Below are 23,393 nucleotides of genomic sequence, written 5' to 3'. Positions count from 1 at the left end.
TAGATAATAATATTTACATAGAAAATTCTATTTTTTGGTAATCGATCGATATTCTTATAACTTTTGTATCATCTCAAAACAATTCGTCTCCTTTGCATGTTTATAGCTTTTTCCCTATTTTAAAAATAAATCTTATTAAATCAAAAAAAAATCTTATTAAATGTATCGAATACATTTACATTTTGTACATAAGCACGATAAAATGATATATTAGAAATATGATAAACGTGTCTATAATTTTCTCCACGAATTATTAAATATAAATATTTACCAAATACAGGTTAACATAACAAATGGCGGGAATCTATCGATATCTACTTATTTTACTTATCGTTATTATTTTAACGTAACGCATGATATCCTTACATATTATATATTACACTTATTTCTTAAAAAATTAATATGAAATAATAAAAGTTATTGTAAAAGAAAAACAACCTTTTGTTATTTCTTTGAAATCGTTTTTTTTTTTTTAAATCTTGTATGCTAAATATCTACAAAAGTGTAACGTTACGATTGTTTCACTTGCGCCATCTAATGTGAAATATTATAAACTGCTACGTTCACAACAAAAAAGGTTGTACAGGTAGTAGTGCATTCTTATCACAGTCGAAAACCATATAATAAGGCACTTATCCACGAGAAGTTGCACTTATAACACTGTCACATCCTTATACTTCTGTTTTGATATAAAACGTAAGTACTTGTTATATAATTTATCTAAATTCAACTATGCGAGAGACGCGCTTAACAATTCAACGTAAACTTCATTGATAAAGTCAAATAATCCAATATTTCTTTATTTTTTAATAACCGAACCATATCTAATTCGTTCCGTATGTATAACCAATAGTCACAATTAAATAATACTGATAATATAAAATCAGAATAATTACAAATATTAAAAGAAGATATATATACATACACACACGCACACATATACATTCCTATTGGAAAAAAAAAACAATTTGATCTGACACATAAATGAAATAGTTGTTATTATTAATGTAACACAATGGAATTTTTATTAATAAATAATGTCTGTTTCTTCAAAATAGAAAAAATTAAATCTTTATATACTACTATTATTATTTTTCAAGTTCGTCTATCTTTTTATAATAATAATTTATTTCCTTGAACTTTTAATAAAATAGTTCTATGTACAATACTATGTACGTATAATACCTACATACCATTCAATGATCGAAGTAAATAAACATACATAATTTACTGATCATTTTTTCGATATAATCACCTCCATTTCGATATGAGGCCATTGCACTACACATTCATAGCAGTATTTTTACGTTATGTTTACATAATTTTTACATTTCAATTAATGCAATTTTGTGACACATAAATGTTCGTATCGGTTATTTTCATCGCAATTTTAAATATCAAAAATGTATCTAAGAAAAAACATTTTTTATATAATAAAAATATTAAATAATATTTTACAAAATATTTTTAAATATTTTCTTTTCTTTGTTTTGCAATATATTTAATATGTAAATACATTTCAATGCACATGCGCACATATGCACTTTTTAAACAAACAAAAAGAGGTACACGTGTACATCTGAATTATGTATGTATACATGTAATAATCTATTACATTTCGTAAGAAATATCTTCGTTCAAAATATTTTCTAACGATTTATTATCAATTTCTGTAGAACTGATTTCACCAGTTACGTAAAAGAGTTAAGTTCTGAGTGCGTAGTATATATATATATATATATATATATATATATATATATATATATGTATGTATGTATGTAACATGTATGCATTTAGTATGCGGATGAAGTCAATTACCGTTTATCTTTAGTTATATGTATATGAAGCATATAAATTCCCATATGTGATTTTAGTTATCATTTAAAATTATCTTTATCGATAAAAAATATATGATTAGTATATATAATATATACATTAAGGAAATACGTGTATATATGCTGTGTGTGCATATGATACGATGTTAAGAATTATTTGTTAGTTTACATATAAATAATGTATAATTGTTTTTTATTTTTTCATTTTTTTTCTATTAAAAAATCTTTTATATAAATCTTACATAATAATATAAATTTATAGTTCATTTTAATTATTAATTAATGTATATTTGTAGTTGATATATGATATATATTTATTGGAAATAAACGAGTCATGTGACGTGTAATTTTTGATCCGCGTCATGTTATTCTCACGCAATATTATTGTGATATTATTTATCTCCAATGATATATTGTAATTTTGTAAAATGGAACAAACATATTCTGTCACCAGTCTAATAAATCGGAATTAATTGTTTATGGTTAAGTTACGTGATGTTTTTGTTGTAATTAATACATATGTACATTTTGTTAATATGTACATAATTGCTTAGAAGAAATGTTTATTTAATAAAATTATGATTGAATAATAACATTATACAAATGTATTATATAATATGTTTCAATTACTCTTATTACATACATTTTTTAAATAATAGTGGCACACATGGAAAATTTAGAAAAAATAAAAACTATTTGGAGAATTGCGGATGCAATAACTTTTGACGTAGATTCTACTGTTATCAAAGATGAAGGTATAGATGAACTTGCCAAATTTTGTGGCAAAGGCAAACAAGTTACTGAATTGTGAGTATATTTAAAATTTTTTCAATGTATTATCTGTGCAGAAAATGATATGAAATTTAATTATGTTTAACAAATTAATTTCATAATTTATAATATGTTATTTTTATGATGTTCCAGAACAAAGCAAGCAATGCAAGGAAATATGACATTCCAACAATCTCTTTCAGTAAGATTAGGTATTATAAAACCTAGTTTATCACAGATTAAAGAATTTATACAAGTACATCCTCCACAGCTTACTCCGGGAATAAAGTAATACATCTTTATAAGATATTATTATATAAAAGTATTTACATATATAATATATTAGATCTATTAACAACATAAATATTACAGAAATTTGATAAAAACATTGCATTCACATAAAAAGGAAGTATTTCTTGTTTCTGGTGGATTCCATTGTTTAATACGTTCAGTTGCAGAACAACTTGATATACCACCTGAAAATATTTATGCAAATAGACTTAAATTTTATTTTACAGGTTAGTATTTTATTTCTCCTTAAAAGATAATAGTTAAAAGAGGATTAAAAACAAGAATAAAAAATATGTTTTATATTTAGGAGATTATGCAGGCTTTGATGAAAATGAACCAACATCAAAAAGTGGTGGTAAAGCTGAAGTTATTCGTCTTCTTAAAGAAGAAAAAGGATTTAAAACTATTGTCCATATTGGAGATGGTGCAACAGATTTAGAAGCTTCTCCTCCAGCAGATGCATTTATAGGTATGCATATTGAACTTAAAAATAGAATAAAAATTATGATACAAAAGTTGTTTTATTCGAAGATAATTTATAATATTTATAATTATTTGTTATATACTGTGATACATAAGTAATATTTTAAATTTCAATTATAGGTTTTGGAGGAAATGTAATTAGAGAAAGTGTTAAGTTAAATTCAAAATGGTTTGTTACAACTTTTGATGAACTTATAAATAATTTGTAATTTTAGATAGAATAATAATAATTTGTACAAATATAATGCAATTAAATTATTTTTATGAATTATAGATGAAATAGTTATTAATTCGATTACCCATAATATAAGGTAAAAATATCATATAATACATTGTATAATACCATATTATTTTTAAATTCGTAATGACGTTCAAAAAATTTATTTTATAAAGTGTTATACATTTACTTATGTAATAAAAAACCTCTTCCCTCCTCTGATGTGTGTGTGTGTGTGTATATACACACAATTAAGAGCCAAAATAGTCTGTAAAATAGTATGGATAAATTTATATGTTTATATATATTTCTATTACTTATATATAAAGCTATACATTGACTTTATCTCAAATATTACACACAGAGAAAAGTAATATATTTGTACATTTTTATTCTAAGAAAATAACATCATTAAATTTTAAATGATATTTCTTCTTTTTTTTTCGTTATCCATTCTTGTATTTTATTTCTTAGTTCTGTATTCGATTTTACCATATCCATAGTAAGAGGAGAGCGATTAAAAGGATCAGTCTGATCACTCAATAAGTGCCTAGAATAAAAACATGAAATTATTGTATTCATATGCTATAGTAAAACGTATAAATGTCAACGATTTAAAATCAACCTAGCAATAGTTTGTCGATCAATAGTTATTTTTGATGAAGGTAAAATAACAGGATCGACCATAAGTGTTGACATAATAGGATCAAGAAATTCTTCTGGAGCTTCCGTTAGAATTTCATCTTCTTCTTTCTTTTGATTTGCAGCTTTTTCTACATTTTTGGCAAATTGATTTAAATCTCCTAGTATATCTAAACCTCCTATGCGAACTACAATGAAATATTATGTTATAGATGATTAAAGAACAAATCAATTTAAGAATAAATGTTATAAAAGAAAAAAATTTTACCAAGTACATTATCTGCTAATTTGAAAAGATCAGTACTATAAGAACGACCATCTTGAGATACAGCCAATGTAAATGACTTATTTTCACTTAAATTAACATAGATTTCACATATATCTAACACCAAATTCGCTGGATCGAATGCATATTCTTTTTGATCATTGACCTTTGGCACAAATAAATTTAATACAATATAATATTATAGTCATAAATCTATGTTATACATAAATTCTAAAATCTTAAAATTAAATACCTTAAGATTTTTTTTATTGGGTCCAACTAATTGCAACAATAAATAATTAAGCATTGAAGCTATTCGATCTACCATCGTTGGATGACAAAAAATCGATTTTATTTCAGACGTCAACATTTTTATCGTCTGTATAGTTTTTCTACCTAAGATATTATCAAATTGAGCAATCGTTCCTACGTGTTGAAGGTAATTTGCTTGTTGAACACGTTCGTGTTGAGGTAATTTATCCCATTCTCCATTTTCCCTTACAAATTATGTTAATAATATTATTTTTGTTATAATTTTTAATATTTATATAAAATATACTTAAATTTTCATTGTAAATATTATACATTAGACTACCTTGCTTGAATCATTTGCCTTAATTGTGCCATATTAGAAAGAGCTTCGTCTAACAAAAAAACAGCATCATTCATCAAAAGATTGATAAAACATAAAAACAAGGGTGGATGTACAGCTTCCATATTGGCTTCGGCATCTTGAGCTAAAGTACTATAGTTATAAAAAAAAAAAAATATTTTTATAATTAATAATATTAAGTTTCAAGTATACACAGGTATGTCACATCTCATTATTAATTTAACTTACACGAAGTTATTACGGTGTTCAGGTAGTTTCCACAAATATTGCATAACGATATACATAGGTCGACGATAATTGAACTTTTGTTCAAATTGTACACTTTGCCCAGTCATTTCAATACTAACAAATACTTGAAGTAAATGAGCAACTATCTGTATAAACAATAAGGTAATACTATTAATATGTAATCAAATTTATTAATTTATACCTAAAGTAGAATAACTACTAACTTGATCAGCATATGGATGTGTTTTAAATAATTGTTGCCTGTGGAATGTTCTTAGAGGACCTAATCCTGGATTAATACCTTCCTCTGTAGTAGGTAAAAGTGAACCTAATCCTTCAGCTAATCGTGCACGTAAATGAGGATTATAAAGACGATGTTGATCCATTAACACTATTATCTATGACAATAAATCATTTTTTTATTTATACCTACAAAATTACAGTAAACAATTATTAATAACTTACTTCTGTCAATATTGGATTCAATAAGCTTTCTCCTTGTTCTTCGAAAGTATAAGGATTGAATCTTCGTAAAAAACATAAAAATCCAATTGTATTTTCCACTACAAATTCAGGAATGCACCTATGTTATAATATATAATAATTATAAATTACTAGATTATATCAGGAAATGTATAAAAATTGTAACAAATTATATATATATATATATATATATATATATATATATATATATGCATTGTACCTTAAAGTAATTGGAACTACTTCTGACAAAGGGAATGTAAGGGGTCTATATTTCTTTGGTGCATAATCATCATTATCATCTTCTTCATCTATCTCATTTAAATTTACTTGTATTAACCACTGTGCTGTTGTTGCATGAAATTTGGCTAAAAGATTCAACATTTCAGGAGCTAATAAACTAGCTTTTAAAGACAAGTACCTATAATATAAATTTCAAATATGATGCGAACTTTGTTATATTAACAAAATGGTTTCTTATTATAAATATTTACTTCGTCATTTCCATTTCCAATCGTTGAGTAATAATTTCAATAACTTCTGAACTACCACCGTTACGCGAATCGTTAAAAACTCGTTGAATACTAGCCAAGTCTTGTTCTGATCTACAATTTTAATAATAAAAGATATTAACATGCTGTTTTCTTAAAATAAAAATACTACTACTACATACCTCATTAGTTTATCTAAAACAACTCTATATCCAAGATCTAGCGCAAGATGTGTTAAAAAGAAACACTCCGTTACAAAACTAAAAGATTTTGCTATTGGTTTTACATGATCTTCTGGTGTTGGTATTAAACAAGTTTCTTGAGTCATTCCTTTCATATGTAAACCGCGAATACGACTTTCATTTTCATCAGCAGCCTAAAATTTGTATTTATTTTGTAAACTCTGTAAAACTAGTATTTACAAAATTGTATTTAGTATACAAACCTCCACTGCACAATATGTTGGATCAATCTTAGGAACTTTTGTGTCTTTTAATTTAACACAAAATGGTTGACAGAGATGCAATAACATACCCCCCAAATTCAGCATAAATCCATCTGATACGCATAATGATGCACCGAAGTTAATATCATTATGAGAATTCCAAAGTTTTCCTCTATTTGCATTTGCATGAAGGCAATTTCCTATCCATTGTAATGTCATATGACGAACTTCTGTAGAACATTTCAATAAGGAATGGAAAATACGTTGTAAAGATTCACTTAATGCGTCTAATGCTGTCCATATATTAGCCTTGATTGTATCGGTAGGCTAACAACAAATAAATTTAAAAATAAGAAAAATATGATAATCATTAAATCAAGTTATACGATAATTATTGAATCAATTTACCTTCTCAAATGGTTTATCAAAAAAATCAAATTGTGCGTCAATTGTTTCTGGCAAACAACTCAAACGAAACAATGCACCTAATAATGTATTTGAATAATCTCGACCTTGATTAGACTTTGGTTTACTGTATTGTATAAGTAATTTTGCTAAAGGTTCGATAGAAGAAAAAAGATAAAGAAGACTAAACCAATATTGACGAAATATTAGGAGATTGCTTTGAGCCGCTTCTTTGTGAATAATAGCAAGAATAGGACTAAAAGATATATTAATAATGTCCTCCCATGTATCTTCATTCCCAGAGCATATTTCTGTTACTATACCATTAGTAAATACAGATAGTTCAGGTGTTATTGAAATATCTTCCATGAACAAAGCAATAAATTGATAATGAATCTAAATGATAAAAGTTATAATATATAAATAATATATTCCACATTTAATTCTAATAGAATTACAAATTCAATAAGTTAGAAAAGGAAACAGTATATTTATTTACCTCTTGACCCTCAAATAAACCTGGTTCTTGCAAAGCTGTAGCAACATTTCTTAAAATGATATGTTGTAAATTATTAATATCATTGGAAAATCCTTGATTTGCTCGATATTTTCTCAAACGACAAAAACTTTCATAAAGATAAGGTATAACTTGTGTGTCAACTATATGACCATCAATATAAGTTCCATTCGAGTTTTTGTTTATGATTAGTTTAGTCTTTGGATTGGGTATCAATAACCTTTCAAAAATAGCATTTTCTACAGAATCAGTATCAATAAATACCAATTCTTTTTCTACCTGTGCTTCTTCTTTCGATTTTAACATCAAACCAAATACATCTGCCATAAGTTTATTAATTATTTCTGGTTGTATTTGACAACATTCAGATACTTGGGTAGTAAATAATTTTTTATCTTTGTCGTTATCTTCTTCGGTAGATTGACTCGTATATTTATCATTGTTTTCAGCATTAATAGCTCGTGTTGAATACGATATAGCATCGTTTATAGTAGAGAACAATCCAGCAAATGGATTACTATTTACATTATCACACATGATTACAACAATATAATTCCATAAAAGCAACGAACTTAATCATTTCGTAATCAAACATCACAGATTGTCATATTATTATTGGGAAGATTATAAAACACATGGTAAAATATATTAAAATAACACAGTCACAAGTTTATACATGATTTTCGAGATATTCTACAAAAATTTTAACGATTCTACTCGATGTTAACGTACAATTCATTTGATATCATCATGACTCTCTCAATTTCTTCATGACGTGACCTTAAGGCTGTTCCCCACTTTTCGCTCGTAATATATGCGACTTCAGCGACAGATATGGACGAAATATGAACTATAGGAGCAATAGAAAAACATTGTCGATACTACTACGCACCTATTATATCGGTATATAAACTAACGGTGTAACGGTGTAGGTTATATTACTCTCGAACGTAATCTACAATCGAGTAATGTGAGAGAAATTTTTATACATAACCAAGATAGCTGTATATAAAATAATATATCTACATATGTAAATTAATTACTAAGTTTTTGTTAACTAATGATTAATAAGAAAAATCAAAAAGAATAAGATATGTGTGGACACGATGACGAGCATAAATACATAATCTAATTAAATTATACAATAGTATAATAAGTACAAAATTGATTTATTTCACTCCGTATATATTACACATCGTTTAAATAATTATAAAATTACCAAAAATATTAATTATATAATTACCAACGTCCGGAAAGAGACAGCTACGATGCTTCCTTGTCGGAATCCGAAAGAAAACTAAATAATCGGTAAATATCAGAGTCGGCCGAACGTTAGTTTTTGTTGACATTAAATGTAATATCAACAAAACTAGTGGTAGAATTGGGAGAAGTCAACTGTTTTGTTTACGAGCTTGTAGTATTTAAACGAGTATACATTATTGCTCAAGTATCAGTTTATTTTACTCCGTATACATTACACATTGTTTAAATAATTATAAAATTATTTCAAAATTATATATTATTGCTAAGATCCATGAACCGTGAAATAGAATGAATGATTGAACATATTTGCTTATTTTTATTCAAAAATCATCAATCGAAAGCTCGTTAAAATGCCTAAATAAATTATCATGGTTTCTCCATGACGAAATTTTCTTTTAAATGGATCAAAAAATTTAATTTGGATTACATAGTTACGCACACAAACAAGGAAGCAATTATCTACTTTACAAAAACAAAACACATACCACTCTAGCGTTTATACGAAATTCAACAATGGGAGTAGAAGCTTTTTTTTTGTCGCGAAGTTCAAGTGCCGTCACTGTACAAAACTTTTTTTTACAAAAAATGTCGAAAACAATGCTTACGCCAATAGCAGTTCCAAATGTAATTCTTGAACGATTTTAATGAACAAGGCTTCATTTTAAAGATGAAGGTTAAAGACATAACTTTTTCGAATTTTGTAAAAAACTTTATTTTTATACGTAAACTATTATCGAAAAAATATTATTTTTTGAAATGATTTTTCTCAAATTACTTTCATTTTTAAAATGGAACCTTATTCATGGATCATGAATTACGCCTGTTCTTATTATTGACGTAAATCGTTATAAAACGCACGAGTAACAAATAGCCTTGAGCTTTCGCTCAAGACTATAATTCATGCAATGATTTCACATTATATGCCGATGATTGTATATCGTATTTGAGACACATTCAATTAAAAGTATATGATCATGATAAAGAATATTTTTTTTTTATTTAGATTCTTATCCAAATATAAATAACCATATTTGATATAAAAAATCTATTTTATACTTGAATAATCTCATAACATTTGTTATATTTTGTGATACAAATTATTTACTTACATTCATGGGAATATAAGAATTCATATAAATATATACAACTACATACACACACGTGACACATACACGCATTCCTTATTATAAACGTACTATGTTAGAGCAACGTTATTTTGATAATTGTAAAATTATCTTTGGATACTGGGGACAATTAACAATGTATAATTAAAATTTGAAACAAAAAAATAGGGAAACAAATTATATGTTATACAAATATTATAGTATCATAAATCCATGAAACTTTAATATAGTATCAAATCACAATAATGAATGTAATTTTTTTTCTACTGATTAAAGAAGTACTACGTTTTTATTATGTGTACTATAATAATATGTTGCATTTCTCAAACATCACATAGACATTAACTATAAATTTCAGTTGTGAAAGACTGTGAAATTGAGAAAAAAATTAAAATTTATATACAATAATTATAACTGCATATTATGTGGAGTTAGATGATATTATAATAATAATGATTCAAAAATCAAAACCATTTTTAATATCTAATGACTTCGAGAAAGACTAAAACCTGAAAATTGCCATCGCCTTTCCATATTTGCTCCAATGCCAAATAATTCTTGTTTGAAAACTTGTGGGAATCTTTGCATTAAAACTTCTACTTCGTTTGGTTTGATTCCTGGTTCTAGTTTTTGTAAATACGACCATAAGTAATCCACACTTGCACCAAATGGGTGTATATGTAAAAATGTGGCAATCAAACCTACAAGAGCATAAAGTTTGATTGATTATAATAACTCGTATAATATAAATAAAAAAAGAGAATAACTCTTTACCTATAAGTTTGGCATCTTTTTGTGTAACTTGTACAAGATTAGATGCCAAAATTAATTGTTTAGGTGTACGACGTTCTTCATTAATATCATCCTTATCAAGAGTTATTATATCATTTTCTCGAGTTTCTTCTCTTTTAGTGGCATTAAGTTTTACAATTAAATCTTTTATTTTTTGATCGTCTTGTGCTTGTTGCTTTCGAGATTGTAATAGTTGTTCTTGCATACCTTTTAATGTTTGTTGTAACATTTTCATTTGTTTATCTTTTGCATCAATATCTGACTTTATTTCTGACTTTAATAAATCAACCTGAAAAAGTTAAAATTTTTATATGAGAATTAGTAAAGATGGTATATAATTATCTAATTATAAGTATATGTAAATTTTTATTATTTTTATACCTCATTTTTATATGCTTCTAGTTGACATCTTAAACTATCATTTTCTTCTTTTAGAGATTGCATTTTTTCATTATCATCAGCTTGAATCCGTGCTTTTTTTCTTTGCGATTCTTCTTCACAATCTGAGACATCCATTTCACCTTCCCCTTCCATAAGAGTTTCTTCTAATTGAACTGCTTTAATTTCCTATTATGTCAAAATCATTAAATTGGTAGAAGTTAAAATAAATTAATATGTACACAGAATCATGCATAATATGCTGTTTTTTTGGATCAGCACAGGTTGTCATTTTACAAAATAATGACTTTTTTCTAATATGCATTGTTATAATTGACATACAATGCTTGGAACATATAAAAATATAAAGCTACATTTTCTGTAATTCAAAGCTTGCATGATGGTAAATTCGGTTGATAGAAAATATTAAATGAGTTTATTTTACACTTTAAAAGATTGGTATGTTTGAAGTACAGAAATAAAATATATATAAAAAATGATGTATTAGAGAGAAAACTCATTTTTAATTACATGAATTCTTTATGAATCCATGCTAATCATTTCATGATCTATTTCTTGTTACTAAGACCATTAGATCTTTGTTACCTGTTATTCCAATGGGTATTTGCCCTACTTACGTAGCTCAAATTATGCATTACCTTTTTCATTAGCGTTTTTTTTCCAACAAAAGTTTAAAATTGTTGCGTGCAGAAAGCATGTGTCTGACCATTTTATGAAGCATTTTCCTTTTTTCATACTTACCTGCTTATTCGAAAAATTGTTTTGCAAAATGAGCGTGCTTGGCTTATAATAGGTATCATGCAATTGCACAAATAAGCAATATATAACATAAATTCTTAATCAAAGTTGCTGTCAATTGTTCATAAAAGAAAAATATTCGACACTCTGCTGGTGTGGGAATGCACATACATACCGAAGATTGTTTCTTCCACATTTCGATGTTCTTCCGTTGAGCCTTAGTGAAATGATCCCACACCTTCTTGTGGCTAGCCGCAGTAAAGACACGTTCGATCTGACTGACTGTTGATGACATGGATGTCGCATGTTGCATACAAAAACACAACAAATCTTCTGTTGTACACTTTTTTCAAACTCTACATTTGTTTTTGGACTATATATATGCTTGCTCTCTTTCTCTCTTTCTCTCTCACTCTCTCCCACTCTCTCCCTCTCTTTCTCTCTCTCCCTCTCTCACTTTACATATACTTGCTTAAATTCTGCAGGTTTGTGACCAAATCTGATAAAAGTACCACTCTAGAATTCTTAGATATTTAACTGTACCTCTAATTCAGCACAATTTACATGTATTTATAGGTATTCTTGATGATAGTCCTTTTAAATTCATATATATCATGCTAAGCTTCAGTCAGTATAGTTTGTAAATATAAACGAACAATCTTAATAAACACATTTATATTTAATAATATTATTCCCTAATTTCTTCCACCTTGTACCTCTGCTGCCAATATCTATTTTAAAGTTGACAAGACAAATAATGCTTATTTTCTATAAAAAAAAATATGCATTATTTGTCATACGATTTATGCCTAATGACTTACAATCTGTGGAGGTTTCCAATGTTCAAGACAATTTTAAAATGTATTTGCTTTATGTGAAAAAATATTCTCTCGGAATATCCATAATACGTATATATATATTTATTTATTTACTATTTAGTTTGATATAAAATGCTGCATTTTTGAATTTGATAAAGAACATTACAAGAAATTACCACTTAAAATTGTCCTTACAATGAAAATATAGCCCATCACCCTTAATTCTTAGCATTGGCAAGCATGCAACTTTTCAGTACACTATATTTCTATTAGATGAACATTATGATGAACTGTGCACATTGGTTATAATTATCAGAGTCTGAATCGAAAGACAGCATTCGTCACCCACCTTATGCACTCCTATTTTCTTTGTCCTCCCTATCAAGTCGTCCCTGAATGTGCATTGACCATAGTAGAAATGAATGTTACTTAATGATGTAATGAAACTTTGAATATGTTTTAACAAGATTATCATACAATAGAACTGATTAATTATTTGCGTCGCTTCTAATTTTGACAATATTACCTTGACATATTTGATATATTTTAAAGATTTTTTTATAAGATATATATATATATATGTGTATATATATATATACATACATACATACTACATACATACACATATATATGTATATATATATATTTATAATTAACTTGAAATATATGTAACATACCTTTGTGCGTACCTGGGTAACATACTAAACAAATTTGCTATTTACCACATCATAATGTGTAATATTTGCTTTAATGATGAAGAAAAAAAGAAAATATATGCTTTCATTATATTTCGACCAAATCATTGTGATAATGATTTGGAACTTGTTGATAAAATCCAAATTGGATGAGGGTAGGAACTTGTTTAAATTTATCACAACAATAAACTTACCAGATAAAGCGACACATGTATGCAGTATACTTTCGCATACAAAGTAAAATGTACAATAGTAGAGACCCACATGACAAAATAAGAAGAAAGTATACACGTACATTGTATGAGCAATCCTTGCATTCTGCCTTTCATGACCTCCCTTGCTTTTTGTAGTTCTTCTTCATACACAGCCTTTTCCGTGAGCAATCGACGAACGTGAGAATTTGTTGATTGTATCATAGAGTAAAAAGTATTAGCATTGCGCTTTGTACAATCTCCACGCTCGAGCCATGTTACGACGACCTATAGGTAAATTGTGTAAAATATAAAATCGTAAATATTTATATATATTTATTTTTTGTTAATCTTCAACTAAATCAGACAAAATAGTAATATAAAAATTTACTTGTACAGCTTTCATAAAAGTATCATCCTGCTTGATTTTCTCACATATATTTGATGCTTCATGATCTGTATAATGGACAACAGGTGGTGGACTTGACGGTGGACGCTGACGTTCCTTCTCCACTCTTTCTCGATGACGTTGTTCTCGTTGTAATTGTCGTTGTCTACACTCCCATTCGTATTGATCATCCCTTGCCTATATATTGCACATGTACAACATATAAATATGAAATAAAAAAAAATATAAAATAAAAACATTATTAACATACTTGTGCAAAATCGACATGAAGTCTTCCAGTATTTGCAGAATCTCCATTAGAACCTATTCTTACTCTATAACCAGAAAGATAAATAGCAGCATCGACACTGGCTTCCAAAACAAAGCGTATATGACAGAAATTCTTCTTGGATAAACGTAGAGTAGTTATTTCTCCACATCGTTCAAATATTTCTTGAATAATTGTTTCTGTCATGTTTTCTGGCAAACCTATGCATGTACCAAACTTTAAGAATACATCTAGTAATGTATTACAAAAAAATTATAAAATATAAGATATGTACCTCCAACAAAAATTGTTCTACATCCTGGAGGTCTTTCTCTTGTAGTTGGTGGTGGTGCATTTGGATTTGGTGGAAGCAATGTACAACTTTTGCAATGTATAATATCTTTGGTACCTTGTGGAGGAGCAGATGGCGGTGGCAATGCACCAGTCATTATTTGAGCTGCTGTATCTGTCATGATTTGTTCAGGTCCTAATATTGGAGCACCTATCATACCACTGTCATGTGGCATTATTCCCATACTCATGGGTCCATAACCATGAGCATGACCCATATGTGCACCTAATGTCATTTCACTCATCATAGGACCCATTGGTCCCATTGGTCCCATTCCCATCATAGGATATCCAACACCCATTCCCCAAACTCCTGTTGTTGGTTCCATTTGTGGTCCTAAACTAGGTGTGCTGCTTGCTGTATTAGATTGTATATCAGAATTATTTGAATTGCTATGACTATTGTTATTACTCGTAGAACTTATATTATTGCTTCTGTCTTCTACTCTTCTATCCTCTCTTCGATCTCTTTCATTTCGTTCTTCTCTTCTATCTCGATCTCTTTCTCTTCGCTCATTACGATCACCTCTTGATCTAAATGAAAATATAATGAAATCTAAATATTTACCTTTTCAAACTAACTTATTTCATATATCGTAGAAAAAACAATAAACACCTTCTACTGTTGTCTCTATTTTCCCTACCGTCACGACTATCTCGTTCACGTCTGTTATCGTTCTTGTCACTTCTTCTGTCATTGGTATCTTCTGAACTTTCGCGTACAACGGGAGGCTGATTTTTATTTGTACTGAATTCTAATGGCGAATCATTCATTCCAGGAAGAGGTATAGGTGGTGGCAAAGGAGGAAATCCTTGACCAGTAAGTTCCATAAAACTTTGAGGTGCTGTGATTGGTCCTAGTGGTCCCATTGGACCCATACCTTGTTTTTAGAAGAAAAACTCATATTTATGATTAAAAATATTTTTACGTGTAATTAATTAAGAATGTAAGTGTGTAATTATTTTGATGAAGTGCTTTACCCATTGGCGACATAGCCGCTGTTGGCACTCCAGGGAAATTATAAGCCATTTTTCCTGATGTGAATTTTGAATATTACAAATTGTTTTAAATATGCCGTAATAGGTATACAATGAACGCCACAATAAAATATTACTGAAATATTTCGACCCCTTGGAACATCATACCCCCGACAAATTCAATATGGCAGAGCATCGATGAACGTTGACAAGATAACCTCTTCTCCATCGCTGTTTCCGAATAAATTTATGACTTTCCTATAAATCTTGTAAACATAATGAAAAAGAACAAATCCACTCGTATTATCGGTCAAAATGTGATTCTAGTTCCGTATAAGGAAAAACATGTTACGAGGTATTAGATTCTTTTAAACATTTGAATCTCATCTAATATTTCAACTCTTTTAAATCCACCATTTTTAATGCACAAAACAAATCTTTATATTTTACAAAACCTGAATCACATATTATTTTATATATTTAACAATATTAAAAATTTTAATATGTTTTTAGATATCACGAATGGATGAAATCACCAGAGTTGCAATATCTTACAGCCTCGGAACCATTAACTTTGGCGGAGGAATATGAAATGCAAAAAGATTGGCTACTAGATGAGAAGAGTAAATTGAACATTATTTCAATGATAGAACGAAATATATAGAGAATATTCGTTGTTATTTAATATAAAAGTTTACTTTAAATGATATTTTTTTCTGCAACATAATAATATATTACGTATTTTCATAGATAATAATCCAAATATTTATATGATATATAAATATATTCCCCGCCATTAATGTGAGAAATTCAAATGAAAAATTATTATAATATTATGAAATATGTACAGAAACAATTTTTTATTTATTTAATATAGAAATACTTTTTAATATATTTTCAGAGTGTACCTTCATCATTTTAGACAAATCGATCTTCGAATCGACAGGGGATGAAATCGGTATGTTCGAAACCTCAAATCTTCTAATACATTAAAAAGTTTCACATTAACAATATAATTAGCCTTATCAACGAAATAAATTTTTTTTTATTATCACAATTTATATAGCTGCTATGATAGGTGATACTAATTTGTTCTTTAATGATATGGAATGTAAATATACGGCGGAAGCTGAAATCATGATAGCAGAAAAAGAATATAGACATAAAAGAAGAGGATGGGAAGCTATATTACTTATGCTTCGTTACGGTTTGTTTCTATATATATAAAGTATTTTATTGATAATAATAATCAAATAAGTCATTTAATTTATTAAACAAAAGAAAAATATTTAAATTATTTGATTATCGTGGTATTTATTATCTCATTTTCTATGTAAATATTAGACTCGATTTACACGATTTTCATTTACATGATACTTTTGCAGAAGAAATATCTATCATGTAAATGAAGGGTTAGCCCTTAGGTGTATATGCAATATGTATTTATATATATTGTATATAGCCTATTTTACTCCATATATATTACGTCTTTAAACAAAATTGTTACATTCGTAGGTATAGATGTCTTAAATGTAAAAAGATATCGAGTTAAAATAATGATTGTTAATGAAAAGAGTATAAATATGTTTCGAAAGTTGAACTTTCACGAGGTAATTCATATTTCAATAAAAATATAAAATATTTATTGAATAAAATATTTAACTAAGTATTTACGATATGTGATATATAATAAATAGGTCGAAAGAAGTGAGATATTTCAAGAAATTACTATGGAAAATAATATAAATCAAGAATGGAAAGATTGGCTGTATTTAGAAACAATGAATTCTGTCATGGATGAATGTTACAATATAAAATGATATAAATTGTAATTACGGTTATATATCTTTGCGTTGCACATTGTGTTTTATAATAATTGAACGTAAAATAAATGCAATATTATATTTATTAAAGCATTTTTTGATTGAAATAATATATTATATATTACTTTCAATTATACTTATTTGATTATTTCACTTTATTCAAATTGTGCGCGGAATAATGTAATCGACGGCGTTCATCATTTAAGTGGTTTGATGATACGATAGATTAAACTTAAGTGATATCGAGGGACATACGGAGATTTACTGTTATTGCCAGTTCTAATGTTGCAGGATATGTGTACACTCGAAGCAAAGAGATATCTTTTATTATTTTTTCTTGAAATGAAAACTATATTCTTATAGTTGGATTGATAAAATTTTTAATAAAATGACAATTGTTGGATGTAATAAGGATTATTAACAAAGAGCAATAGATTCATTTGTCACTTCAATTAATTTAATTCTTACGATATTTTCTCAGTTTTAAATTCATGGCAAAGTATCTCACTTATGATAGAGGTAAGTACAAGTACCTATTTTTATATAGAATAGATAATCTATTAATATACGTTAACAATTTATATATTTTGTATTTAATAGTATAAACATAATTTTACTAAAAATATTATGCAATGTACTTGGAAAAGGACAATATGAGAATAATTATAATTTTAAATATTTCTCGTGGATAACAATAAGCCAATATTCAATATGTTATTCAGATTAAGTAACTTTGCACGAAAAAGACCATTGCTCTTGAATTCTATAACATATGGCTTTTTTTATACATGCGCTGAATTTGCACAACAAAGTTATAATAAAAAATTCCAGGTAATACAGTTTTATCAATTAAAAAAAAATGAGTGATCAAAGTATCTTTTATTTGTTTATATTTTAGATTATTCAACCTGTATCCACATATGGAGTAGAACTACAGAATATCGATAGACCAATACTTTTGTGGTTACAAAAGTGCAATAATTTTTTAGGTTTATTAGATCATGAATCTTCCATGTCCATACAACAATATAATTGGCCACGTCTTAAAAGATATGCTATTTATGGTTTTTTTTTAGCAGGACCATTGTTGCATGGATGGTATATTTTATAATTAATTTTCATTTTGTTTATTATTTTATTATTAATTAATCTAAATCAATATTTAAATAAAATGCATATATAAAATAATTACAGACCCATTTTGAGGATTAAAGTTTTGACAAATATGAATTTTGTATGAATTAAAATGTTATTCAGATGAATTTAACTTAGAAGTTATAATATATAATTAAAAGTTTTCAAAATTAAAGCCTTCTTTATATTATCAGGTACAAGTGGTTAGATACATTTTACAAAGGCAAATCTATAAAATTGGTTCTAACTAAGTTATTTCTTGATCAATTTATATTAACACCACCACTGATCTGTCTATTCTTTATCAGTTAGTATGTTTATTTCACATTACAATATGTTATATTTTCTACTATAATTGATTAACTTCTATTATTTATTATAGGTATGAGTTTGATGGAAAGTAAATCTGATATTTTTGAAGAATGTAAAACAAAGTTTCTTAAAACTTTTCAGGTAGGTTATTCAAATATAAAGTACATACAAGAAGCATTTTAACAATTTCTACTTAATCCACTTTTTATTACCAGAGTGGTTTCATTTTTTTTACTTTCAGACATCATGCCTATTTTGGATACCTGTACAATTTTTCAATTTTGTATTAATTCCTCCTACTCTACGTATCACATATGTTAGTATTGCAGCATTATGTTGGGTGAATATTCTTTGCTATATAAAAAACGTGCCTTTAGTTAAATTTAATGATAAAAATTAACATAAAAATACATTACTTCCTTTCTCTCTCTCTCTGTGAAGTTATTGCTATTATTAAAAATATTACAATATTTTTATCTTTGTTGTCTCATTATTATTTATTTCCTTCAGTTATAGAGCATAAGCAAATTATTTTTCATATATCTACAAATAGTGTGACATGCTGCTATACTTTATTGTTTAACACTACAAAGTAAATGTGTATATTGGCAGCCTTTATACATTATTATTTTTTATTATTACTATTATTATTATTATTATTATTATTATATTTAGTAGTAGTAGTATGGTAGTAATAGTAGTAGTAGTAGTAGTAGTAGTAGTAATAGTGTTATTGTTACAAATATTATATCATTGTTATTATCATCATCATTACAACAAACTTTACAATAAGTCAGACATGACTATTTTAAATATAACCTTTTTTTATTATTTTATGATAATAAATTTACACTGAAAATTTATAATTATTTTGACTGATTATTAAATTATAATTTTATATGATATCAGGATTCAAGTATCAGAGAAAATTACACATAAAAAAAAATAATTTGATAAATGGAGATATTGTGATATAATAATTAATAATATATAAAAAGTTTTATGTAATTTGTAGTTTTATATATTTTGGCTTAAATGCTGATACCTCATGAAAAATAATACTTTATTAAACAAATATCATCAAATTCACAATGACTCATAGTATAACATTATAACACTCTGCATGTAAGATATAATTTCTGTAAAACAGTAGATACAGTCACCTTGATAGCACCATTAATAAAACGAATGAAGCTAAAAGGTATCTACTGTCATATAGAATCTTTCAACATCACACTTTTGATGAAATTAACAATGATCTATTCAAATTTGATAAAACGAGTAAATAAACTTGTTATCTGAGATACTACAATATTAAATTAACAACCCTGTATGTATGTGCAGACATTTGTCATGTAAAATAAAAATAATGATCTTACTTTTTTTTAAACTTCTATTTACAAATCTTGACAAATTATATGTATATATATAAAAGAGTAAAGACTAATGGTACGTATATAGAATTAAAATCTACCTTGAATAAGTATATAAACTTAATTGCAAAAAAAAATTGTAGAATTCAATTTTGAAGATATTTTCTTTCGTTTTTTTTTTTTTTTTTAGATTATATTCAGAAGAAACAAAAGTTATGTAGAGTAATTTATTCATCTAAAGCATTTATACCAAAATATAAATAATGTATACTAATCATTTATACGTTTTTTCTGATAAATATAATGGAATATCACAAAGATACTATTGCCAAGTAAAAGCTTTTAACTATATATTTATAATACTGCCTGTTCCTTTTGACAGCACATCACAAATATTGTCAGTTAAAAATTCGTTTTAAAGAAAAAATTATTCCTATACTATATTTGCATTAAATTCCATTGACCAGTCTTATGTATATGATGTAAGCAACGTAGCGTGCAATGATATATAAATATATGTGATTCAACGACAATATGTATCTACAAAATGTTATTGATTTGCTAGGCATATCGAGAAACAGATTTCCTAAACTTACTTTTATTATTTTAATCATTCAATTGGTTTGTCTAATCAATATATGATAATATTAAGAAAAATGCCTAAGAGGGATCCAGCCCTACCTTGCAGAAGAAAATATATTCATTGTTCCACTTGCTGTGCGTTTTCTTACAAGACGTGCTGCTACTGCAATAAAATATTATATAAATAGTATTATATAATCAAGAATAATGCAAAAAGACTAAATCGTTTTAGATAAAAACTCACCAGTTGCATCTTGTGGAGTAAGTGGTTTATCTATTACCTTCTGTATTACATTCATCCACTGTGTTCTATCATCATCATTTTGAGCAGACAAGAGATAACTTCTATCAGGTGTTTCAAGAGTAAAAGAGAAACCTTGATTTCTAGCACCTGGTGGAACTCCTGTTTTAACTGCAAAACCTTCTGAACTGTGACCCAAGAAAATTTCACCTTTTGGATGTGCATCCTTTATATCAATAGAAAAAAATATTAAAGGAATAATTTCTATATATGCACATATGCACACACACATGTAAGTATGCGTACAAACCATAGGATCATCATGATACATAAGTTTCCTTCCATCTAATGTAAACCATCTCTTTTTATAAGCATCACTGTGTCTAGGACCTGTTTTCCACAGGAATCCTTCTCGTGGAAAATCTCTTGTAAGTTGTGATAATAATTCAGCCTCAGTTGCACCAGGATATGCAACTTGCAAACGATGTAATTTTGCACATCTTATAGCTAAATACCAATTTGTAATTACTTCTGGATCTTCATGATACACATAGATATGTCTTGTAGTGCCATCTTTCATAAAGGATATTTGAAGACTATTTTGGTTACCAGTTTTAGATGGAGCAAAGGCTACATTTAATTCTGATATCCTAAGTATAGCTTTTGGTTCCTTTATTGTATAAAGAAAAGAAAAATATTATTGAAAAAAATACGTGTTTGAAAATGTAAAGATTTCAGATTATTTTAATTATACTTAAATATACCTTATTTTCTTTAACATGGTACTTCAAAGTATCCTCAGCTTCACAAAGAACAAATTTACGAGGGTGATACCGTGAATCTTCTTTTCCACGCTTCATTAAAAATCCTTCCATAAACCCTGATACATAATTCTGTCTTTCTGGATGACAAAATTCTTCTCTCTCATATTTAGCTCGTATCCATTGTTCTACCAAAACTCTGTGGATCAATTATTAATTTTGTATTTATATATTTTTGCATTAAGTAAATTTATGAATTGAAATAAATGTGCTAAATCGAAAAATATTTAACCATAAATTCTACAAAACTTCCTGTTCCTTGGTATTTAACCACTTCCAACATGATAAGAAAGAAATTATATAGTATTACCTATATTATTTGTTAATTTTTCTTATTAATTCATCTTTAAAATATTAAATTATATTAAACAGTAAAACCTAAAAATAATTATTAGATAAATACATTTATATATAAATAAACTTACTGAGGAGCATCTGGATTTGGTTTACGATAACAAGGTGGTACACGTTCTTCATAATGTAGTCTTGCAGTTATATTACCTACTTCACGTATCCTATTTACTTGAGAGTCTTCCCATCTATCTAGTTTGAGATGTTTCACTTTAGAAATATGTGCACCCATAGACCTATGTACTCCGGCACACCTTGTGCAGACAAATATTCCTATATTGTAAGAAGCCCATTCTGGGTCTGAAATATATACACATAAAGATCCTTTTTTCTTTCTTTCTTTATAATTATTACTATTATTTTTTTTTTATATAACATTGTTATTAAAACTGTCTACAAAAATACACATACGCACACACGTTTGTAATCATTATTGCGATGTACTAAAGATATTGATACAAGGACTTATACTTTACTAATAGTACAAAAAGAACGTCGAGTAAATTTTTCATTTAAAAATAAAATAATTCTCTTTGTTATGTCATTAAACACGATGTATAATCATACAGAATAACTATGTTCCGAAACGTAACCACATTTTCTTTTAACAGAATACATATATACGTGTTACTTTTAACTAAATTTCGTCGCGTGTCAGAAGACGAAATATTTACGATTATTTATTATGATACACACTCACTCTTAGCTCCACAATCCGCGCACACATTATTTCCAGGTTTTTTAAGCAATTCGACTAATAACTTCTCGTTCGAGTCCGCCATCTTAAAACAGTCGCTATACAACCGTTTTCAAGTAATATGTTTTTGTCTAACTATGCTTCAAAACATACCTTAAGATAGGTTTACATAAAAGAGGCCACGACTTTTAATAAGCCGATATAACATGAATTCAACGATCTTATACTCATGAAAAAGTATCGTGTATCTCTATGGTTTTTATTTTTTATAGGATTTGCCATTAAAAAAAAAAAAATAATAATGTTTTTTCTTTTCTTTTTTTTTATCCTGATCCGTCATTCGAAAAATTATTTATGAAACGTATGGTTAT

General features: G+C 27.2%; 6 protein-coding genes across 13 annotated transcripts; 3 read left to right on the top strand and 3 right to left on the bottom strand.

Annotated features, from left to right (window-relative positions):
• The first annotated feature begins 554 nt into the window (after positions 1-554).
• On the top strand, positions 555-3,653 carry LOC127066687 (phosphoserine phosphatase). Of its 3 annotated transcripts, none has more exons than XM_051000708.1 (6): positions 555-696; positions 2,495-2,642; positions 2,760-2,894; positions 2,979-3,124; positions 3,205-3,366; positions 3,501-3,653. In XM_051000708.1, exons 2-6 carry the CDS (start codon positions 2,503-2,505, stop codon positions 3,587-3,589), a joined length of 672 nt encoding a protein of 223 aa, XP_050856665.1. In that variant the 5' UTR covers positions 555-696; positions 2,495-2,502; the 3' UTR covers positions 3,590-3,653. The 3 variants fall into 3 exon arrangements, with proteins under 3 accessions (XP_050856665.1, XP_050856666.1, XP_050856664.1); XM_051000709.1 differs by lacking the exon at positions 555-696 and adding an exon at positions 1,836-1,994 and having other exon boundaries at positions 2,132-2,642; XM_051000707.1 differs by lacking the exon at positions 555-696 and adding an exon at positions 1,837-1,994.
• A 92-nt stretch (positions 3,654-3,745) lies between these two features.
• Positions 3,746-9,017, bottom strand: LOC127066670 (ubiquitin conjugation factor E4 A). 3 transcript variants are annotated; one of them, XM_051000668.1, is made up of 15 exons: positions 8,927-9,017; positions 7,666-8,533; positions 7,170-7,562; positions 6,762-7,088; positions 6,499-6,692; positions 6,320-6,430; positions 6,049-6,246; positions 5,811-5,928; positions 5,570-5,743; positions 5,346-5,491; positions 5,100-5,249; positions 4,758-5,001; positions 4,508-4,670; positions 4,223-4,427; positions 3,746-4,147 (listed from the first exon to the last, which is right to left on the bottom strand). In XM_051000668.1, exons 2-15 carry the CDS (start codon positions 8,218-8,220, stop codon positions 4,009-4,011), a joined length of 3,117 nt encoding a protein of 1,038 aa, XP_050856625.1. In that variant the 5' UTR covers positions 8,221-8,533; positions 8,927-9,017; the 3' UTR covers positions 3,746-4,008. The 3 variants fall into 3 exon arrangements, with proteins under 3 accessions (XP_050856625.1, XP_050856627.1, XP_050856626.1); XM_051000670.1 differs by lacking the exon at positions 8,927-9,017 and having other exon boundaries at positions 3,746-3,865; positions 3,960-4,147; positions 7,666-8,698; XM_051000669.1 differs by lacking the exon at positions 8,927-9,017 and having other exon boundaries at positions 3,746-3,865; positions 3,983-4,147; positions 7,666-8,698.
• An 898-nt stretch (positions 9,018-9,915) lies between these two features.
• On the bottom strand, positions 9,916-16,004 carry LOC127066675 (ecto-NOX disulfide-thiol exchanger 2). Of its 2 annotated transcripts, none has more exons than XM_051000679.1 (11): positions 15,857-16,004; positions 15,692-15,745; positions 15,327-15,591; positions 14,655-15,244; positions 14,363-14,580; positions 14,095-14,289; positions 13,808-13,991; positions 12,175-12,281; positions 11,244-11,429; positions 10,845-11,151; positions 9,916-10,771 (listed from the first exon to the last, which is right to left on the bottom strand). In XM_051000679.1, the coding sequence occupies exons 1-11, from the start codon at positions 15,915-15,917 to the stop codon at positions 10,554-10,556; spliced, it is 2,385 nt and encodes a 794-aa protein (XP_050856636.1). In that variant the 5' UTR covers positions 15,918-16,004; the 3' UTR covers positions 9,916-10,553. The 2 variants fall into 2 exon arrangements, with proteins under 2 accessions (XP_050856636.1, XP_050856637.1); XM_051000680.1 differs by having other exon boundaries at positions 15,826-15,973.
• LOC127066692 (N-acetyltransferase 9-like protein) lies at positions 15,895-17,601 on the top strand. Its single transcript, XM_051000714.1, has 6 exons — positions 15,895-16,043; positions 16,202-16,311; positions 16,590-16,646; positions 16,755-16,895; positions 17,204-17,298; positions 17,386-17,601. Exons 1-6 carry the CDS (start codon positions 15,967-15,969, stop codon positions 17,506-17,508), a joined length of 603 nt encoding a protein of 200 aa, XP_050856671.1. The 5' UTR covers positions 15,895-15,966; the 3' UTR covers positions 17,509-17,601.
• A 598-nt stretch (positions 17,602-18,199) lies between these two features.
• Positions 18,200-19,433, top strand: LOC127066690 (PXMP2/4 family protein 4). Its single transcript, XM_051000712.1, has 5 exons — positions 18,200-18,342; positions 18,410-18,609; positions 18,840-18,952; positions 19,028-19,098; positions 19,199-19,433. The coding sequence occupies exons 1-5, from the start codon at positions 18,223-18,225 to the stop codon at positions 19,355-19,357; spliced, it is 663 nt and encodes a 220-aa protein (XP_050856669.1). The 5' UTR covers positions 18,200-18,222; the 3' UTR covers positions 19,358-19,433.
• Positions 18,376-23,179, bottom strand: LOC127066684 (arf-GAP with dual PH domain-containing protein 1-like). Of its 3 annotated transcripts, none has more exons than XM_051000697.1 (6): positions 23,026-23,179; positions 22,400-22,625; positions 21,918-22,113; positions 21,464-21,823; positions 21,157-21,379; positions 18,376-21,075 (listed from the first exon to the last, which is right to left on the bottom strand). In XM_051000697.1, the coding sequence occupies exons 1-6, from the start codon at positions 23,105-23,107 to the stop codon at positions 21,008-21,010; spliced, it is 1,155 nt and encodes a 384-aa protein (XP_050856654.1). In that variant the 5' UTR covers positions 23,108-23,179; the 3' UTR covers positions 18,376-21,007. The 3 variants fall into 3 exon arrangements, with proteins under 3 accessions (XP_050856654.1, XP_050856655.1, XP_050856656.1); XM_051000698.1 differs by having other exon boundaries at positions 23,022-23,130; XM_051000699.1 differs by lacking the exon at positions 23,026-23,179 and adding an exon at positions 22,741-22,996.
• Between the last annotated feature and the right edge of the window lie 214 nt (positions 23,180-23,393).

The sequence above is a fragment of the Vespula vulgaris genome, chromosome 10 (genome assembly GCF_905475345.1).
Source record: "Vespula vulgaris chromosome 10, iyVesVulg1.1, whole genome shotgun sequence".
NCBI classification, from domain to species: domain Eukaryota; kingdom Metazoa; phylum Arthropoda; class Insecta; order Hymenoptera; family Vespidae; genus Vespula; species Vespula vulgaris.
Note: the sequence above shows the minus strand (reverse complement) of the source record. Positions and strands in the feature narration are given on the sequence as shown.

What these genes read in the sequence shown, in the direction of transcription:
- LOC127066687 (XM_051000707.1), top strand. An exon ending in GGCAAACAAGTTACTGAATT is followed by an intron (nt 2,643 to 2,759) that starts GTGAGTATATTT and finishes ATGATGTTCCAG; the next exon opens with AACAAAGCAAGCAATGCAAG. An exon ending in CAGCTTACTCCGGGAATAAA is followed by an intron (nt 2,895 to 2,978) that starts GTAATACATCTT and finishes TAAATATTACAG; the next exon opens with AAATTTGATAAAAACATTGC.
- LOC127066690 (XM_051000712.1), top strand. Translation starts at nt 18,223, where the DNA reads ATGTTATTCAGATTAAGTAACTTTGCACGAAAAAGACCATTGCTCTTG. An exon ending in GGACCATTGTTGCATGGATG is followed by an intron (nt 18,610 to 18,839) that starts GTATATTTTATA and finishes TTATATTATCAG; the next exon opens with GTACAAGTGGTTAGATACAT. An exon ending in GATCTGTCTATTCTTTATCA is followed by an intron (nt 18,953 to 19,027) that starts GTTAGTATGTTT and finishes TATTTATTATAG; the next exon opens with GTATGAGTTTGATGGAAAGT.
- LOC127066675 (XM_051000679.1), bottom strand. Translation starts at nt 15,917, where the DNA reads ATGGAGAAGAGGTTATCTTGTCAACGTTCATCGATGCTCTGCCATATT. An exon ending in AGCGGCTATGTCGCCAATGG is followed by an intron (nt 15,592 to 15,691) that starts GTAAAGCACTTC and finishes TCTAAAAACAAG; the next exon opens with GTATGGGTCCAATGGGACCA. An exon ending in GCAAGGATTGCTCATACAAT is followed by an intron (nt 12,282 to 13,807) that starts GTACGTGTATAC and finishes TGTCATCAACAG; the next exon opens with TCAGTCAGATCGAACGTGTC.
- LOC127066670 (XM_051000668.1), bottom strand. Translation starts at nt 8,220, where the DNA reads ATGTGTGATAATGTAAATAGTAATCCATTTGCTGGATTGTTCTCTACT. An exon ending in GTTTTAGATAAACTAATGAG is followed by an intron (nt 6,431 to 6,498) that starts GTATGTAGTAGT and finishes TTAAAATTGTAG; the next exon opens with ATCAGAACAAGACTTGGCTA. An exon ending in AGGCAAATGATTCAAGCAAG is followed by an intron (nt 5,002 to 5,099) that starts GTAGTCTAATGT and finishes ATAATTTGTAAG; the next exon opens with GGAAAATGGAGAATGGGATA.
- LOC127066684 (XM_051000697.1), bottom strand. Translation starts at nt 23,107, where the DNA reads ATGGCGGACTCGAACGAGAAGTTATTAGTCGAATTGCTTAAAAAACCT. An exon ending in CGCGGATTGTGGAGCTAAGA is followed by an intron (nt 22,626 to 23,025) that starts GTGAGTGTGTAT and finishes TATATATTTCAG; the next exon opens with ACCCAGAATGGGCTTCTTAC. An exon ending in CCAAATCCAGATGCTCCTCA is followed by an intron (nt 22,114 to 22,399) that starts GTAAGTTTATTT and finishes ATTGATCCACAG; the next exon opens with AGTTTTGGTAGAACAATGGA.
- LOC127066692 (XM_051000714.1), top strand. Translation starts at nt 15,967, where the DNA reads ATGAAAAAGAACAAATCCACTCGTATTATCGGTCAAAATGTGATTCTA. An exon ending in AAGGAAAAACATGTTACGAG is followed by an intron (nt 16,044 to 16,201) that starts GTATTAGATTCT and finishes ATATGTTTTTAG; the next exon opens with ATATCACGAATGGATGAAAT. An exon ending in ATTACTTATGCTTCGTTACG is followed by an intron (nt 16,896 to 17,203) that starts GTTTGTTTCTAT and finishes TTACATTCGTAG; the next exon opens with GTATAGATGTCTTAAATGTA.